Source organism: Eucalyptus grandis, chromosome 3, assembly GCF_016545825.1.
Source record: "Eucalyptus grandis isolate ANBG69807.140 chromosome 3, ASM1654582v1, whole genome shotgun sequence".
Taxonomy (NCBI): domain Eukaryota; kingdom Viridiplantae; phylum Streptophyta; class Magnoliopsida; order Myrtales; family Myrtaceae; genus Eucalyptus; species Eucalyptus grandis.
In genome coordinates, this window is record NC_052614.1 from 5,067,632 (window position 1) to 5,085,213 (window position 17,582).

Genomic DNA, 17,582 nt, shown 5'->3' on the forward strand with positions numbered 1-17,582 from the left:
CTCTCTCTCTCTCTCTTTTAGAGACGCGACTACTGTGGGTGGGTGAGCAGGGAATGGTTAATAGACTATCTCTGCGCCACACTTATAGAGGGGCTGGTAAATAGGAACGAGGGAAAGCAGGAGGCAAGGCATGATTACTGGACTACTATGTATACTTTAGTCTCTCACAGTACATTGGTCGTTTCACGTATTTCATACGTTCACACATGAGAATCTGGCGATGCCTTCAAATTGACTACAAAAAACCACTCAGTCCGTGCCTTCTTGTAGTCCTCACTCCCATTGGCTTTGACAACCTGCCCATTGTTCCTATTGGCTCTTAGGAGTCTCCAATTTTGTCACAAATTGAGATCTGCTCGAATGGATCCAACTTAGTAATTATGTCACGAATTGGGCGTTACACTTCATATCCGTGCCTCTCCCAATTTTGTCAGGATTTTGTCAGTGACAAGGGTACTCGCTAAGCTATCAATAGAGGGAAATTTAGGTTTTCCATTCACGGTTAGTATGTCACACGCGATCTCATTTTGGACATCTCAGCATTTGTATGGGCGTATTAACTGGATTTGGATGCAACATGCTCTCGTGGGAGTGGGATTTTTACTTTAGTGAATGAGCTTTCATCATGCATGAGCCTTTTAAAAGAAAAAAAGATAAAGTACGCCTTTAATATCATTGATAAGGAATAAAATTAAATGTATTCGATCCACGATCGAATAAAGTGGGTTCCTTGAACTATCACATGAAAGAATAATAGTGAAATATATATCGATCACCATTTAGTATTTGGTCAAATTCGAGTCAACACGTTGCGGTTCTACCGTCCATTTCTAGGATTTTTCTTTGCACTTTCCTTTTAACGTTTGTATTCTGTATTTAAGATAGAATTCATTATTTAAAAAAATCCATGATTAATTCCTCCGCCCCCCCCCCCCCCGCCCCCAACCCTCGTCGAAAGATGTTCATCTAGAATTTATTAAAATGTGTTGGGAAGCATGAATTCAAAATTAAACTCTGGCTCCGTATCCACTCATCATCTGATTAGGGATCTGAATTGTCAAGGGAATTAAAACTCGAGAGAAATCAAAAGGATAAAGGGGAAAGCACCACCACATTGCTAAAGAGCTTTCATCAATTATTCTTCTCATCCGGCCCTACCACTTCTCTTTCCGAGTCTCCAAAGCAAGGCAATGTGAAATGCACTGGTTGCCGTTAACTGTCAAAAGGAAAAGGAAAAAGCATAAAACACCGACATCAATCAGTATGTTCTCCGAGTCGTCCGCCTAAAGTTTTGTCCGCTTGGCCTTTATTCCAATGGGTATGTTCATTTCATGGAAAATGAGTAATCTGAAAAATATTTTTTCAAAAATGGTTATTTATATTGTTTAGAAAAACTAGTCAACATAAAATATTTTCATCATTGATAACTATCTATGCTTAACTATTTTCATGAGCAATGAAAAATTTTCCAATAATTTATTTTTGTAAGCGATACAAATGATTATTTTTCAGGAAATGTTTCTCAAGTTACTCATCTTCAATAAAACAAATGCACCTGATTCAAGTCTTTTGCACCAAGCCTGTGGCATCTTTACATTAAATTATTTACCGGAATTCTTGTCTTCCACGGAAATTATTGTTAATAATCAATGTGGATTGACATTAGCTAATTTTGTTATCATTTTATACACCCGCAATTTTCTTAACCCGTGATCCGCCTAGGAGGATCGTTTAACGTTTTAATGGTCGTCTCTCTTTAGCCACGGCATTAACATTGTATCTAAAAGCCAAGAAGAAAATGAAAGAAAGAAAATATCGTAACAGCTATTCCCATGGTCTTTATAAATATTATGATATTTCCATATAAATAGATTTTGGTTTATGATTTCTATAATAAAAAAGTACAACCTCATTTAGAATTTTTATCGGGCTGATACTTCCTTTATTTTAATTTCCTAACATGCAGATATTACTGAATTTAATTATGAAAACACAAAACAAAAAAGCTTGAAAATTTTATCTATTTAAAAAATAAGGAGCGAGAATTAGATTAATATAAACATGATTTTCATTAAATAAACTAATATCTTCTTTTGACATCCTTATGAAAATAGTTATTCTTAAAAAAGTAGCAATATTATCCGTGTATAACTCAAACCGAGGTTCATTTTTTTTACTGTTATAGAGATCATAAGCTAAATTATAGTTAAATAGAATTATCATAATACTTATAAAGACAAAAATGCAATATGAAGATAGCATATTTTTTCGTTGATTTAAGAAATTGATTGAAATGGAAATATATTATAAAATTTGGGCAATAGTGTAATTATGGAAACTTGTGAATAGTGCTAAATGATTTATTTGCCTTGTGAGTGATTAGATTAAACAGATTGAAAGTTTTAAGAACTAGATTGGACATTCAAGAATAGTTAAATGACCACTTGAAACAAATAAAAAGTCCCAAAAAAGGATAATATTACGTATTGGAGTGTTGGAGTAAAGTTTAAGAATCATCAATGGTTAGTAGCATATTCAGATATAGCTGGCCCGCCACTTTATGGGGAGTGAAGATTTCTTATTTTCCGATTTCAATAGAACGAGATAACTCTTGGAGATATTATGGCCCGCCACTATATGTATTTTTCCGTTCGCTTTCATCAATATGAAGTTAATATATATATACACGATCACAAAAAGTTATGCATTTTCTTTTGTAAGTGAAACAACAACAACAACAAAAGTGAAATATCTAAAAATGAACATAGATTGAAAATTGATTAATTTCACTCATAACTCGCTATTTTTTACATAGATAGATAACCAGTATTATACTTAAATTTAAAACATTCCTTCCTCCACTGGCTATCATAAAATTGGATCTCGCTTGATAAATTATCAATTTTCACTGGGAACTTTTGCTATCCTTACCATCAAGTTACTGTTTGAGTGGCAAATGTCTAGAGATGTTGATAACTTACTATTGCATTTGCTGGTTTTGTTTACAAATTACCATCAGGGTACCCAACCAATTACACGATTTTACCATATAATAGGACTACGTTATGTTTTTTGCCCAACTTGCTAGTAATAATAGGTAAATTACTCAATTTCTCACTTTCAGCAATATGTAAAATTATTTCTATCCCCAATGAATTTAGGTGTTCCCTAAATGCTTGTACATAACAAGTTCAATTCCGTCAACCATTCCAACTTCCCCAATTAAACCAGAAATCCGATAGAGACAGCAATCACATCACATTTCCAAAAAGCATTCATCAATTCTTTTTCTCGTCCGGCCCTACCACTCATCTTTCGGTGTCTCCAAGGCCAAGATGAACCTCTTCTTTTTAGTGTCAATGGGAAACGCATTGGTTGCCAGCCCAAAAGGAAAAGGGAAAAGCTTAAAGCTCCGATACAATCAGTATGTTCCCAGAAACGTCTGCGATGAAGTTTGTTGGCGGAACCTTATTTCCTCTAATTGAACTTCTATGCAGCAGGGTCATCGTTGGATCGAGCAATCAACACGTTGAGGCTACTACGGATGCGTTTGGGAAAACTTTTATGGAAAGTCTTTGAGAAAATGTAAAGGTCCTTGAGTTAAATGAGTTTTTCAAAATGCAAATTGTATTTGGTAAATTGTACTTGTAAAAGTCCATTGTGAATTATCTTTGCACAAAATAGTGTTTGGATAAATTAAATTTGCAAAATGCTTTTGTTATTAAAAAAAAGGGAAAATGGAGAGTTGGCCGGCCAAGGGCTTCGCCGGTTACCGCCGGTTACCGCCGGTGAAGGGTAGGCAGTTCGGTGAGGGGGAGGCGGCGTGGTGAAGGGTAGGTTGTCTAGCTAGGGCGAAGCGCCGCGGTGAAAGGCAGCATTCGGCTAGGGTCACCGTGCAGAGGACACGGCACGGCGAGGGTTGCGGCGACCGGGATCTCGCGATATGGGTCGCCCGGTCGCCGCGACCCTCACTGAGCCGTCGTGCAACCCATCGCGCCGCAGAGGTCGCCGGCGCATCTTACAGAAAAGACACGATCCGCACATGGAAAAGACACATCACGCAACGACTCAGAGAAAAACTATAAGCCACGTCTAAGGACCGACAAACGCCCAGAATCAACCCAAAATCAGAGGAGGCCTAAGTGAAACCTGGTTCGAGCATTTCTTTGAACACATGGTGAGGAGTGAGTTGGGGAGCAAATATTGACTTGTTCGGAGCTCGAGCGCACGCCCAAACAAAAAAGTAATCAACGAGCAACGTTTTCGACCAAAAAAAAAAAAAATCAACGAGCAACGTTTGGAATCAACAAAAATACAACTCATTCAGGTTTGGCACGACCAAGAACTAAAGAAATCGAGTCGACTCTTGCCTCGCTCAAGACAGGACGGAACAATTTTGTAACTCACATTTGCATGGGAAAGTCATTGATAGCTTATCACATTTGCATGGGAAAGTTATCAATAGAATGATTTCTCTGAAGCATCACGTCAGAATCTTGGATTAGCTTCCCCGTTCTCGGACCAGCTTCCCATTCCTGTTGTCATTGAATATGATTAAATTTGACCTAATTATTTTATGTAAAAGGAAATGAAACAGAAAGAAAAATTTAATTGGCCTTTTCCTACCCTCTTTCATCAGAAAATTTGAAAATTTGGATATTAGGTAATTACAGGCCCAAAATAAAATATACGCATGAAAGAAAAGAACTAGCAAACCCGGTTCATTAAAAAGTTTCCGTGTAAAGAAAGATATTTCTCTTTCGTTTTGTTGAAAATATGCGTGCTTTGTAAAACTAATGTTTTCAATCCATCATTTTATACATTTTTTTAACTAATAATCCATCTTTTTATTCAGTGATTAAATATTAAACCCCCTCCCGTGTATGTTGCTAATATCAAATTGTCAATATACTAACAGTAGAAAACTTTCAGTTGACGAAAATATATTTCGTAACGAAAGAAGCTTGTAACTTACTAATTTCATTAATATTTCTATAAATATATTATAGTGCAACACCTACAAATTTTGAGAAAAGTTGGTCCCTAACTAATTTATGAGACATTGGTAAAATTCATTTTAAGGTTTGTATTTTACTAATCACACTTATAAAAATTGAAAAATATTGGCGATTTATTGATTTATTAAAACATTACTAAATTCTTCTACTTTTCCTTGTAAAGTTACGAATACCTGCCCCATGATCCAAAGCTTGATACCCCTCTGAAGCATCTTGGCCAACTTCCACGACCAGCGTCTCCATTCCTCGGAACTATTTAAAGACATATTTAATCAATAAAAAAAGAGGTCAATGCTCAGCCCCTATTGTTTGATCCAATATTAACCAGGGCCCCGACTTCCATAGGTCCTTGATTTGACCTCCCGTAGTGATCCTCGCTTTTAATAAAGCGGAAGACTCGTAGTATCTCTCTAGATCTGGCAAAAGCAAAAGAGTCCCTAACATAATTCGAATGGGGACTGACTGTGGAGCCCACTCTGGCCTCGCAGGGCGAACCCCTGTGGTTGCGAGCTAGGAGTGGACCCCGGCAGAGAAAACAGTAAGGATAACAAGCGCTCCGCCCACTTGGTGGGCGGCAGGAGCAGCGAGCAAGTTCTTGGTAGGCCAACAGCCCTGTGAACCAGGCGGTAGGAGCAGCAGTCTTTTGTCTGCTGTTCTGATGCTTCAAGTTCTTATTCCCATATCGATGCTTCGATCAAGGCGGCTATCTAGTACCCTGTCCTCCCCGATCAAAGAATATACTTTGTCTTCGGATAGGAATATGGGTCACCTGAAGGACGAACAACCCTACCAGTTACTTATAGATTTTTCATAAATATCATGATTTTGGCTCTTAAATCGTACTTAAATTTATTTATAAACATTCATATAAAGATTGCAATCAATCTCTTGTACAACTAAGAATACCTGTTTGTAATGTTCCTTAAGATCCTAATCCTCCTCAGTCAACCATATATACCCAACGAGATCTATCATTAGCACCTCATTCATAGGCACAATAATCCTTTTTCTTTCGTTGCCATGTACAGAAGAAGTATTTTCAGTGTGAATATTAAGGGAAAATTATTGTCCAAAAAAAGAAGAAGACAGAGAGTAGTTACTAAGTTACTAAATTCAAGAAAAATAGACATTCATGGATCTAGATCAGCTCTCAAACCTTCCTGGAGTGAAGTAAAGCACCTATTTTAATTACTATGACGGACAACTCCCATTCATAAAGCATGACATAATGCAATCAGCTTAAAGAATGTCCCTATTGCATCCATACCCCAGATGTTTGGTTCAGATCTCGCATCATTGCCAAAATTACAGTGAAGCTCTTGGTCATTTAAAGCTTCAAGGGCATGGGAAATTGTCATCACCAAATAAAGAACGAATACATTAAAGACACTGACTGACGGTCTAAACATGTGAGACGGATATAGGCATTGATGAAAAACAAGAAAGAGCGCAACATGATTCCTACCAGTTTTTCCACCGTACAAGATGTTACTTTTGGATCAAGGCCATGAATCCATCATCAGATTAAGCAATTTATTTGCACTTCAATTGACAAACAAAGTGGAACATAGATCCATGGATATTCATCATCTCAACATCGGTGTCCCATATTTGAGAAAAGTAATAACCTTATGATGGTACCTCCAATGGCTTATTAATCCATGACAGAATAATTGGACATAAGCTACTAAAAATGCAATCCAAACCACATAAACATGAGTACTTGCTATGATCAATCAATCCTTAGAAGTGTTATTCCACATTGGTTGAATAAAGGGTATCAATAGGGGTTACATACATGTGATCTACCTCTAACTAATACTTTAAGCTTTTGGGTGGAACTTTTGCTATCAATGAATGAAGTTATGTTTTATTATGCATGAATAAATGAAAGAATAGCATAATAAACATTTTTTTTTTTGTAAAGGTAAGATATATATTGACTTGAAACTAGAAAGCTATATAGAGCTATACAGCGAGAACTCGGACCCAAAAACTTGCACTCGCAAAGACAGAAGTCAAAGCGAGTGGAAGGGGGCCAAGGTAAAAGGAAACAAGCCAAGCGGCTAATTGAGAGGGCCAAATAGCAGCCAAAGAGAACCAACTAGCCTACCCCGAAACAGAGACTAGAGAGGGTACAACAAAACAAAAGAGAAACCCAAAAGCCCGCTCTAGGACAGGAAGATAAGAAAGCGACGGTTGCCATAGTGAGGAGCGAAGACCTCCACTCCAAGCTTCCATAGCAACATCTAGGAATTCGAAAGAACCTCCGAACAATAAAGGTTGAAGGAGAAACCCCTTACTCAAAAGCCGGATGACCAAAGAAGAAGATTAGTCCGCTAAAATGGAAGGATTGAGCGCCCAGCTTTGTAGTAGTCTTCTATTTGCAGCAGTGGGAGGAACATGATGGAAGGATAAGGCTTTGTCCTTTATAACTCTTTCAAGGCGTCCTTTCATGGGCGAGAGGGAAGGAGGTCTACCCCGGAAAAGTATGTTATTCTGCTCCATCCATATGATATTGCAAGTAGCGGCAAACCCGAACCGAGCAAGAGAGGAGTGAAAAGAAGCACTGGATAAGTACTTGATCGCCCAGAGCAGATTATCCACCCAAGATTTATTCCGCCAAGCAAAATTAAATCTAGCAGCCCAAAAAATGATTAAGGCAATAGGAATAAGGCAACCAAAAAATAAGTGGTCGACCGAATCAGGTCGAGAAGAGCAAAAACCGCAATTCACAGCCGGGATACGGCCATATGTGAGTAGTAGAACTTGAGTTGGTAGTTTGTTTTTTGTGATCAACCAAAGCAGAAATTGATAGCGGGGAACTAGTGAAGAGTTCCAAATGAAGGGAGCCCACTGATTTAGTTGGCCTCTCGGTCGAATAGCGTCCCACGCTGAGGCTGCAGAGAAGTTGCCATAAGGGATGCCGATCCAGGAGAAGCGATCAGGATCACCAGTAAGATGAGGAAGGGGGGGTTAGCCCAGGAGTTAATCACTTCCAAAACACCCGAAGAAGGGTCCAGAAAAGCCAAAAAATCAGCTACAGTAGCTCCTTTGGGAAGCCGAGTTCGATACATATATGCATTGGAGAATAATAAGTTAAGCGGCCCTTTGGGATGCCAGTTGTCAAACCAAAAGGAAACCGAGCATCCATCCCTCACACGCCAGGAAAAGGACTTGCGGAATTCGCCATAATAAACATTCTATGCTCTAGGAAACCAACTTTAATAGAACTTGAAAAAAGGTAATACTCCCTGTTCGCATAAGAACATATTCATGTCATGTCAAGGATAAAGAGTCTTTACTCGTGGATCGATGACGTATAATGACATCCAATGTGCTTCAAAGGCATTCTTATCTATTTTCATTCCTACCAGGATCACAAGCCAGATGATGCTGAAGCATTGCATTCACTTAGTCAACCCTGAGATTACTTGAAATAAGATAGGAAACAATAAGACATTGACGCAACCCCATGCCAAACTGAAATTACTAATGTGAAGTAGGTACTCTTAACTGAATATTGTACTTTACCTGCTCTTTTTACAATTACTAGGAAACACAGATGATCTCCAAAACCAGCTCTCTGTTGTGCTGCTGTCATGCAAATATTCTTCATGATTCTACATGGGGCATATGTGTTCTCCATCATTCTCGAATTCTTTTTGCGTGAATGATAATGAGAGAACATGATTTCTCTCATAAGGATTCAGAGACATGCATCAAACCATTGTGAAAATGACAATAAAAGAACATGACTAGTATCTTCCAAGTCAATTTGCACTCCTAATATTGCCAATGAGCTATTCCAATGTCAAGATTATAGTTACAGTTGGAAGTCCTCGCTTCTGATGCAGTACCAACTAAGTTGTCCAGAAAATTAACAATCATATGCATAGCTCATCCCACTTCCTTTCAGTGCCATAAACAACTGGGCAATACCAAGCTCTGCAGATTTTTTGTCCCTGCCATCAACCTAGCCAAAAATGGTGCAAATTTCTAGTTGAAACCACAGTTATTGCAAGCTGCTTTCCAATTCCGTTCTGTGGCAGTTGTAACAAAACATTCTAATTTGAGCTATATTTCAAGAAAAGATGGCATTAAGAGATCTAGATCAGCTCTCAAACATTAGAGGACTTAAAACAAATCACCTTTCTAGCTACCTATTGATTACTTGTCATATTTATCCAAAAAACATGAAAGCAATATGGTTGATTTAAGGACTTCCTCCATACTTCTAGTTTGGATCTCACCCTGTTATCCATAATACAGTGGAAATCCTCTGTTCCTTTAAGCCTCTGGGGTGTAGACATTGTCATCACCAAACAATGAGTGAATTGAAGTAATAAATTGCGAATGATGTTAAGGTACGAATTTGGAAGATGATTAATAAAGGCATGAAGTAAAACATGGAAAGAGTGGCGACATGATTTGTACCGGGTTTCCACCATTGATGATAATACTTTCAGCCTGATCAAGGCCATATATCTACCTTCAGAGAGAGCAATCTTCACATTGGCATATTAAGCGATGAACGAAGTTCGATTAAGATCCATGGAGATTTATCATCTTGATATTAGTGCCCTGGCTTTGAGAAAATGCAGAACACGTTTATGGTACCTTCATTGCCTACTTCCATGACCAAATAACGAATTAATAAAATGCAATCAAGATCACATATGCGTGAGCAGTTTCCAGAATCCATCAGATAGTGAATTTCTCTACTTTATAAAAGTTAGAGAAAAGTATTACTTTATTTAAACAAGCGCAGATTGATACCACGTCAAGAATGAAGAATCTCGTGCTATTTGACTGAAGACATCAAATATCCTTTTGGAGGCAATCTGATATTTTTTATTCATATCATGATCACGAGCCAGATAAAACTAAAGCATTACAATTACTTTGCTCAAACAACTTCCTCCAGTTTCTAGAATTAAGACAAGAAGATTATAATGTGTCAAAGAAAAGCCCTGTCCAAACTGAAAATACTAATGAAAGCAGGTAATCTCCACAGAAAACGGCACTATACCTGCTATATTTTTTGTTTAGTAGGAGATGTTAGCGATCTCCAGTGTCGATCTTTTTCTTTCTCCCTTCCCTCCATTTTCTTTCTACATGGGCTCTCAATTTAAGAGGAGCTGAGCATCTCTTTTTTCTCCCCTTAAGTTGATGTCCACTTCCCTTGTTTAGTTGGCTTTTCAACCTTCTCTTTTGTTTTTTTTTTTTTTTTAAATGGGCCCCAGGATTTCTTTTTTACTTGGTCAAATCTCAAGTATTACAGTAACTTCATCATGTTAAGTCAATCACAACATACTGCACCAAATTACTAGGGATAAAAGTTAACACCAAATTAGTAACTCATCTACCAACCCATGTGCTTCAACTTTTAAACGTGCAGATGAACACCCCAAACAACCTTTTATGTATTAATGTAAAAATAGAGTACACTAGCTCAACAAAAGCGGATTTGAACAATGACACATAATTATCAACAACAATCCAATTGGACAAAACAAATGTTGCTTATTTTATGGTGGCAACGACTAAAGCCTCCAAACTAAGCTCCAAATATTGATCTTCTTCCTTACCATTCCACAATAAAGCTTCCCAAACAGCACAGATGGAGTTTTTGCAGGCAAATCGAGGAGAGACTCCATGACGGAACAATGCAGCACCAGCGATCGAGGGCACGGCTCAATTGTGGACCAACCTTCTTGCCCAACATGAGAAAAGAAAAACGTTGAAAAGCTAGGGAACAAACAATAAGTTGGCGAAAGCAGTCTCCACCCTTGCATCAAACACAACCCATACCCGTTGGAGACGCAATCCCCAAATTCATAGTTGAATCAGCCAACGACCAGATATTTCTCAAGCATGACTCAACGTCATTCTTCCACACATTTTGTGAACTGAAATCTTCAGGTAACTTAAAAGAAAAGCCACTTACTGTCAAACTCAATCAGCTCTGTACTGTGAATTTCACATTGGTGCTGGCAACAGTCAACTAGCATAGAGTTTGTAACCTTCAAAAAGCAAGACCATCACATTACAGAGGATCCATACAGAGGATGACAGAATGAACACCAACCATGGAAATGGAAACAAATTTAGTGGTGCTTATGTTTCAACATTAGAAATCAAAACGTACTTCCTAACGTTGTCAGCAAGACAAGAATTATTTTGCTATAATTGGCCATAAAATGCAAAGTTTTATGTTTTCCGAAGGTTTGAAGCACTGAGTATTGAACAAAAGACACGTTGCAAAAGCTAAAAACAATAGTATAGATGAAAGTTAAAAGCAAAAGTTCTTCCAAACACGCTACAATGTCAGAGCCTGACAACTCCTGGTGAAAGAAGAAACCAATGGACTTCTATTATCGCAACTCAAGCTTTTACATTTTCCCAGAGTCAGAAGGAGATAAGTAGCAATTCCATTCAACTAAAAGCTAGCAAAGAAAAAGTAAGGACAAAATGAACATGCCATATCATCATCACCACAACAATTCAGACACTAGCATTTTTTTCTGTGTGAAATTAGTAGCCTTCAACACCATTTCACTACATTATTAGCCAACTGGTATGAGTGAGGACATCCTCGGAGAATCTTATGAGAAGGAATTTCCATAAACTCATGGAGAAAATGCTACTTTGGATCATGGGTACAACCAAATGGTTCACAGGAGATTGTTCATCTTTCCACTTCTCATCACCACTCACGGTGGTTCAAAATCCGAGAACGGGAAAGAAATAGCTATGAAAGTAGAACCTTATCAATCAAGGTAATCTTCCCGTTCAACCTAAAGTTAGTTCACATTAGTTCCGACAACTCTGCAGTCAATTTCCATGCTACCTAGACAGGGTGATAAAATCAACATAAACCTGTAATAGGCTCATAAGTCATGATAATCCTGCTGTACATGCTCTACGACTGCTCAAATAACATAAGGAAAATTCACTACCATTGACATGAAACCTAATCAAAAGCTGCTAGAGTTATCTAACTGGTAAAAGAGAATAACCGAGCAAATCTCTGCACCTAACAGGAATCACAAGCTGATAAATATAACAGGAGAATTAAACATTCTTCGCTGAACATGCAAAAAAGCTCGAATTAGTTTCATTTCATTTCCTCCGTGTGCAGACATCGAACGTCCAAAATCATACCAACAATAGCGACTCAAAACCTCGAATCACCGAATGCGCATGCACCGATCACGCCAAGAATCAACCAATGAATAAACCAATCAATCGGCGACAAGAATGGATTAATGTTAAAAAGGGGTCCCATCACCTGGACTCTGAAGATATGGCAATCGGAAGCAATGAAGACCCAACATGATTAGCACAAGGGTCAAAGCAATCGATGACTCGGTGAGGTTAGAAGTTGAATTCCAGTTCTCAGCTAGCAGAGCACGTGAGCATGAATCTCACTTTCGAATTAGTCAGTCCCATTGTCATCCACCGGAAGTAGGACAGAAACAGACCCCTCAATCTCTTCCCCTTCTCTCTGTACTCGATTTCCACCCTCCTCTGCTTCTTACCTCAATGCCCCAGAATCGCACCACGTCTTCCGCAACCTCATTGGCTTCCTCATGAAAATCCGACTATACTCCCGCAAACCTCAGTCATCTTCCTCATCAAGATCCGACCATAGCCCGTCGCGTGGTAAAAAGTCCGGTAATTTCTTGAGTGACTTGCACCCATCCCTATCAAAGTACTCCAGGAATTTACTAGGGCAGCAAATTTCAACTAAGCTTTTGCAATCCCTAACATCCAACCTCTTCAGATGATCCGACTTTGAAAGGTCCAGTACTTGAATGTGTTTGCAGCCCAGAGATATTTACAACTTCCAGGGATCCCATATTTTCAAGGCCTCGTATCGCATGGAAATTATCTACCTTTCCATACTCTACACAAACGTCATCGCCGCAGGAGAACTCTGAGCGTCTGGATAGGCACAACCATCTTAGGGATTTTAAAGCTTCCAGTCCATCCAATTTCTTCAGCCCATAGCAATCCTGGAGCCGTAAATTCGACAAAAATTCTAAATCGGAAAGCTTTGGCAACCTTTCCAATTTGGGACAACTAAAAATGGCAAGCTTCTGTATGCAGGAGGGAAGCTCTGGGATGCTTTGAAGAGACTTGCACTCAACAAGGTAGAGCTCCTGTAGATGCTTCAGATGAGAGAGCGATGGCAGCTCATTGCTTCGACAGGTGAGCGCCAAGTATGATAAGCTAAGAGGAGGTTTTGGGAGTGACTGAAGGTCCTGACATTTATCTAAATGGAGGCACTCGAGAGAAGAAAGCTGATCTAAGTTTTCCGGCAAGCCAGAAATTTTTGTTAAAATTAAATTAAGGGTCTTCAGAGAAGACAATCCACCTTTATCAACATGAATTTCTCCTTCCAGGTTAAAGCATCCGTCGGCCTTGAGCTCTTGGAGGCTTTGCAATTTTCCAATAGAGCTCGGTAACCTTTCTATCTTGCTATTAGTAAGTCTCAAAAATTTCAATTTGCTTAATTCCCCAATAGATTCGGGCAATTCCTTAATTGATGAACCTATCAACTCCAACACAACCAACTCTCCCAACTTCCCAATTGAAGGAGGGATTGGTGGCAACTTGTCATAAACCTCAGCAAATTGCGAAAACCCACCAGCGCTAAGCCTCTTCAGCTGCTTCAAAGATCCTATACATGGAGGGATTTCTTTTATCGCAATGTAGTCTACGACAAGTTCCTCCAAATTTTCTAGTTTGTCCAGTTCTTCAGGTAATTTCTTAAGTCTCTCACATCCACTCAAGTTCAAGGAAACGAGGCGTTTGACATCTTTAATGGAAGGGTCAATTTCCTCTAAACAAATACAGAGTACCAAGATTAGCATCTCTAAATTTTTAAATGCGGAGAAATTAGGGGTGCTCTTTAATCCTATGCAATGCGAAAGATTGAGAACTTTCAACTTCTCCATCTACAAGAAAGAAACATGTTCCAAGATTAGCGGTTAGAAATATAATGATTTATCATCAAATGTAACAAAAGAAAAAGCCTTTTTCATCTTTACCTTAATCGAACTCCATCCTCTCCAATTTTCACTAATACTGTTTCCTCCAACATAATTAGCTGATAAATCAAGTATGACTAATTTCTCCAAATGAAAGTTAGTAGCCTCAAAATAGTCATGACATCCCTCCCACTTTAACCATCTTAATTCAGCGAGTGATCCTTCGAAATCTCCATCAAAATCCACATCCTTCACATGAAGGAACTTCAAGTTAGGCATTTTTCTGAAGCTTTTCTGCCCCATGAACTCTCTGGAGCCCCTTTGGTCTAGATGTAGTGCCTCAATATTTTCATTTTCCTCCTACAAAAAAATAAAATAAAATTGAGGATTGTAAATACCATGCAACCTCCTTTTGTTAGTATACTCTACATGATATTGTGGCCAATGCATTTTGTCTACACTTATAGAGAAATAGAAACATATTTGATCTTTTACAATTACATGATCATATAATACGTCGATCTTCACTCGTATGCCCCCAATTTGTTATGTTTTATGTGAAACTCCTATATAAAATTAGTCTAGTTTTCTTAAAGATTTTGAAATTAAATTTTGTAACATGCATAGTATTGACAACCGATGTCCCTTTGACATATATGAGAACTGTTGTTCATTTCAAAAACAAAAAGTACCTAATCAGACTTTTGCATTCATAAAGGATGACAATTCATTCCCTTCCCGTTCATAAATTATTGGTTTTGGCATATGGCTAGATGGAAACAAAAATTTGGTCTATTGATAGGATGTCGTTATGAATATTGGGTAGAATAGCCTTATGTTTTTACATCACGTATCAAAATCTTTTGAGTTCTCATCTTTCATATCAACGTACTTCAAAAATACATTCCCAATATATTTTGGGACGATAAAATGAAAAGAAAAAAAAAAGAGTAATGATTGACAGTAAAGTTTTTGTTAAATTTGTAATGACTTATATACATTTTAGAGCCGGATATATAAGTGGCATAAAGTAAATTTTCGAACCTGTGTGCTTCAACATGCACTATGGTAAGAAGCAGTAACATATCTGCTAAAAAAAGATTTGAATGTTTTTTGAGCCTCATAGTCACGAGTGCAAAGTTTTTATGAACAAAAGGCCAAAACTGGATGTATGTTTTACCAAATAAATGCTAAAAACATACTGAGAATGGTCAAAGACAGAGAAAAAGAACAATAATAATAATAATAATAATAATAATAATAATAATAATAATAATAATAATAATAATAATAATAATAATTTGAGGCACTACCATAAGAGGAATAGGCCAAAAGTAGACGTAATTGTTACCTTGCGTCTTAGAACTATCATGTCTTCCTCCTTCCATAGTCTGCTACAATCCCAAGGCTTCTTATCTATTGGACGGGCGATAGCTCTACCTAAATTTCTTAATTCATCATGCATTCCCAATTCATCTTCATCATCAACATATATTAACAAGCGGTCAATCAACTTTTTCAATCCGGTTCTTGGACATAATTTGTGATCCCATAGGTAGGGGGCAATTCTTTTGTCAATTCCGATAAAAAAACATGCTATGTCTAGAAACATTTTTTTAACATCACCTTCTAATAAATCATAGCTTATCCTCAATTGTTGTTGTACCTTCTCATCAGGCACGTCCCTCAATTTCTCTAGCATCTCTCCCCATATTCTTTGATCTTCTTCTCCTTTGAGGCATGAACCTATAACCGTGAGAGCTAAGGGAAGCCCTCCTATGATGGCAACAATATCACGAGAAAGAGTCACTAGTTGTTTTGGAGGTGGTTTCTTTTCAAAGGCATGTATGCTAAACAGAAGCAAAGAGTTTTCAATATTCATTTTTTGGAGTTCATACCAATATGTAGAATCCAACAGGGCCTTATCTTGACAATTAATGGCCTTATGTCGAGATGTGAAAATGATCCTACTTCCTAATGAGAATTTACAACCTCCAATCAAATTATCGAGGTGGTTTGGATGATCCACATCATCAAGAAGAATAAGAACCTTCTTTTTTTCACAACTTAATCGGATCATATTAGTCCCCATCTTGGGATCATGCACTTTACTTTTAGGACCTTTCCTTATATCTGAGAGCAGTAGAGATTGGACACACTTGACACCCTCGCGATTAATTGTTTCTCTAATATCCTTGAGAAAGCTCCGGCACTTAAATTTGTCAAAAAGCCTTTTATAGATGATCGTAGCCAGAGTTGTTTTACCGATGCCGCCCATCCCCCAAATCCCAATAATTCGAGTGTCTGGGCAAGCAATATCCACCATTGCCATAACCTCAACCACACGATCCTCGATTGCAACCAAGTTTACGGGAAGATGTGGTTGAAAATCATGTTGCTGCTCACGCAATATTATCTCTACGAGTTCATTTATCAACTCCCCTTCACGCCTGTCAAACAACACAACACATAAGAACTTATTAGTGGCTCCACAAAACATTGATTAAGGATGATACATAGAAAAGTTCTTCCGACAAGGATCTGTTAAAAGAAGGTAAACAAGGTACCCATCAGCAAAATTCTCTGATTCGAATACTCTAAGATCAACTGCGTTTCTGAGAGCTAGTGGCCCCTGTTGCTTGACCTCCTCCTCAAATTTATCCTTACAGGATTCGAAGGCCTTTCCAAAGCTCCCCTCTAGGTGTCGCACATCCTTGGGTGTCACCTTGTAAAGCACGGGCAAGACCATTTGTCCTTTGCTTTCCTTGCAATTCATTATATGGATGAGCTCGCGGAGGCACCATTCGCTATCAGCATAATTTTCCGAAATGACTGGGATTGAAACCTTAGAGCGCTTGATTGCACTGATGAGATTTTCACCAATATTCTCGCCAAAGGGAGGTCCTCATTATCTCTGAAGACAGGGTTTGTATGGCACCTCAGGCCCACAGCTTTGAGTCTTTGGTAGAGGTGATCGACGAAACCTTTGCGAGTATCAGTGCCTCTAAAGCTCAAGAATACATAGTAATTCTTTTCATTCTCAAAGGTGGATGAAGCATATGGGTCAGAATTTGCTCCAGATACCGATGGCACATCGATCTTCTTCAAAGAGTCCGAAGAGGGAAGAAGATGAGGCAATTCGCTCTCCCACTGCGCCGACTGCTCGTGTCTTTGTTTCTTCGAAATGGTCAGACTCGAAGCATCGTTGTCTCTAGGACGCTTTGAGCAACGATTTCCCATTGCAGCTCTCTCTCCCTCTCTCTCTGTGAGACTCGACTGTTGTGGATAGTTTTTGAGGTGATGGAAGAAGGGGGTGAGTACAGTGGTTTGCTTGTCAACCAGGAAGATGCCTCCGTTCGGCTGCAGGGGTTTCAGCTGGGAAGCGTACTCGAGCCGGTAAAGAGGAAGAAGGCAAAGCAGGAGGCAAGATAGGAAGACGAAGCAGCATTGCCGTTTCATATACTTCATGTGTTCATATTGGGATCCAGAGACCCGTTCGAATTTTGACTAAAAGCAGTTCTTGTGGTCCTCACTCCTCACCCCTCGCTCTTGACGTTTGCTCTCT

At 38.6% G+C, this 17,582-nt stretch overlaps 2 protein-coding genes across 2 annotated transcripts; both read right to left on the bottom strand.

Moving 5' to 3' along the window:
- Positions 1 to 12,787: 12,787 nt before the first annotated feature.
- LOC120291578 (disease resistance protein RPV1-like) lies at positions 12,788 to 13,984 on the bottom strand. Its single transcript, XM_039309231.1, has one exon. The coding sequence runs from the start codon at positions 13,982 to 13,984 to the stop codon at positions 12,788 to 12,790; it is 1,197 nt and encodes a 398-aa protein (XP_039165165.1).
- A 6-nt stretch (positions 13,985 to 13,990) lies between these two features.
- On the bottom strand, positions 13,991 to 16,453 carry LOC120286072 (disease resistance protein RUN1-like). Its single transcript, XM_039308451.1, has 2 exons — positions 15,369 to 16,453; positions 13,991 to 14,377 (listed from the first exon to the last, which is right to left on the bottom strand). The coding sequence occupies exons 1-2, from the start codon at positions 16,347 to 16,349 to the stop codon at positions 14,018 to 14,020; spliced, it is 1,341 nt and encodes a 446-aa protein (XP_039164385.1). The 5' UTR covers positions 16,350 to 16,453; the 3' UTR covers positions 13,991 to 14,017.
- Between the last annotated feature and the right edge of the window lie 1,129 nt (positions 16,454 to 17,582).

Bases quoted from the DNA above. Each gene is read 5' to 3' on its own strand.
- LOC120286072 (XM_039308451.1), bottom strand. From the start codon at position 16,349: ATGGCAATGGTGGATATTGCTTGCCCAGACACTCGAATTATTGGGATT. The intron at 14,378-15,368 runs GTAACAATTACG...ATTTTTTTGTAG, and splicing joins TGATAGTTCTAAGACGCAAG to GAGGAAAATGAAAATATTGA.
- LOC120291578 (XM_039309231.1), bottom strand. From the start codon at position 13,984: ATGGAGAAGTTGAAAGTTCTCAATCTTTCGCATTGCATAGGATTAAAG.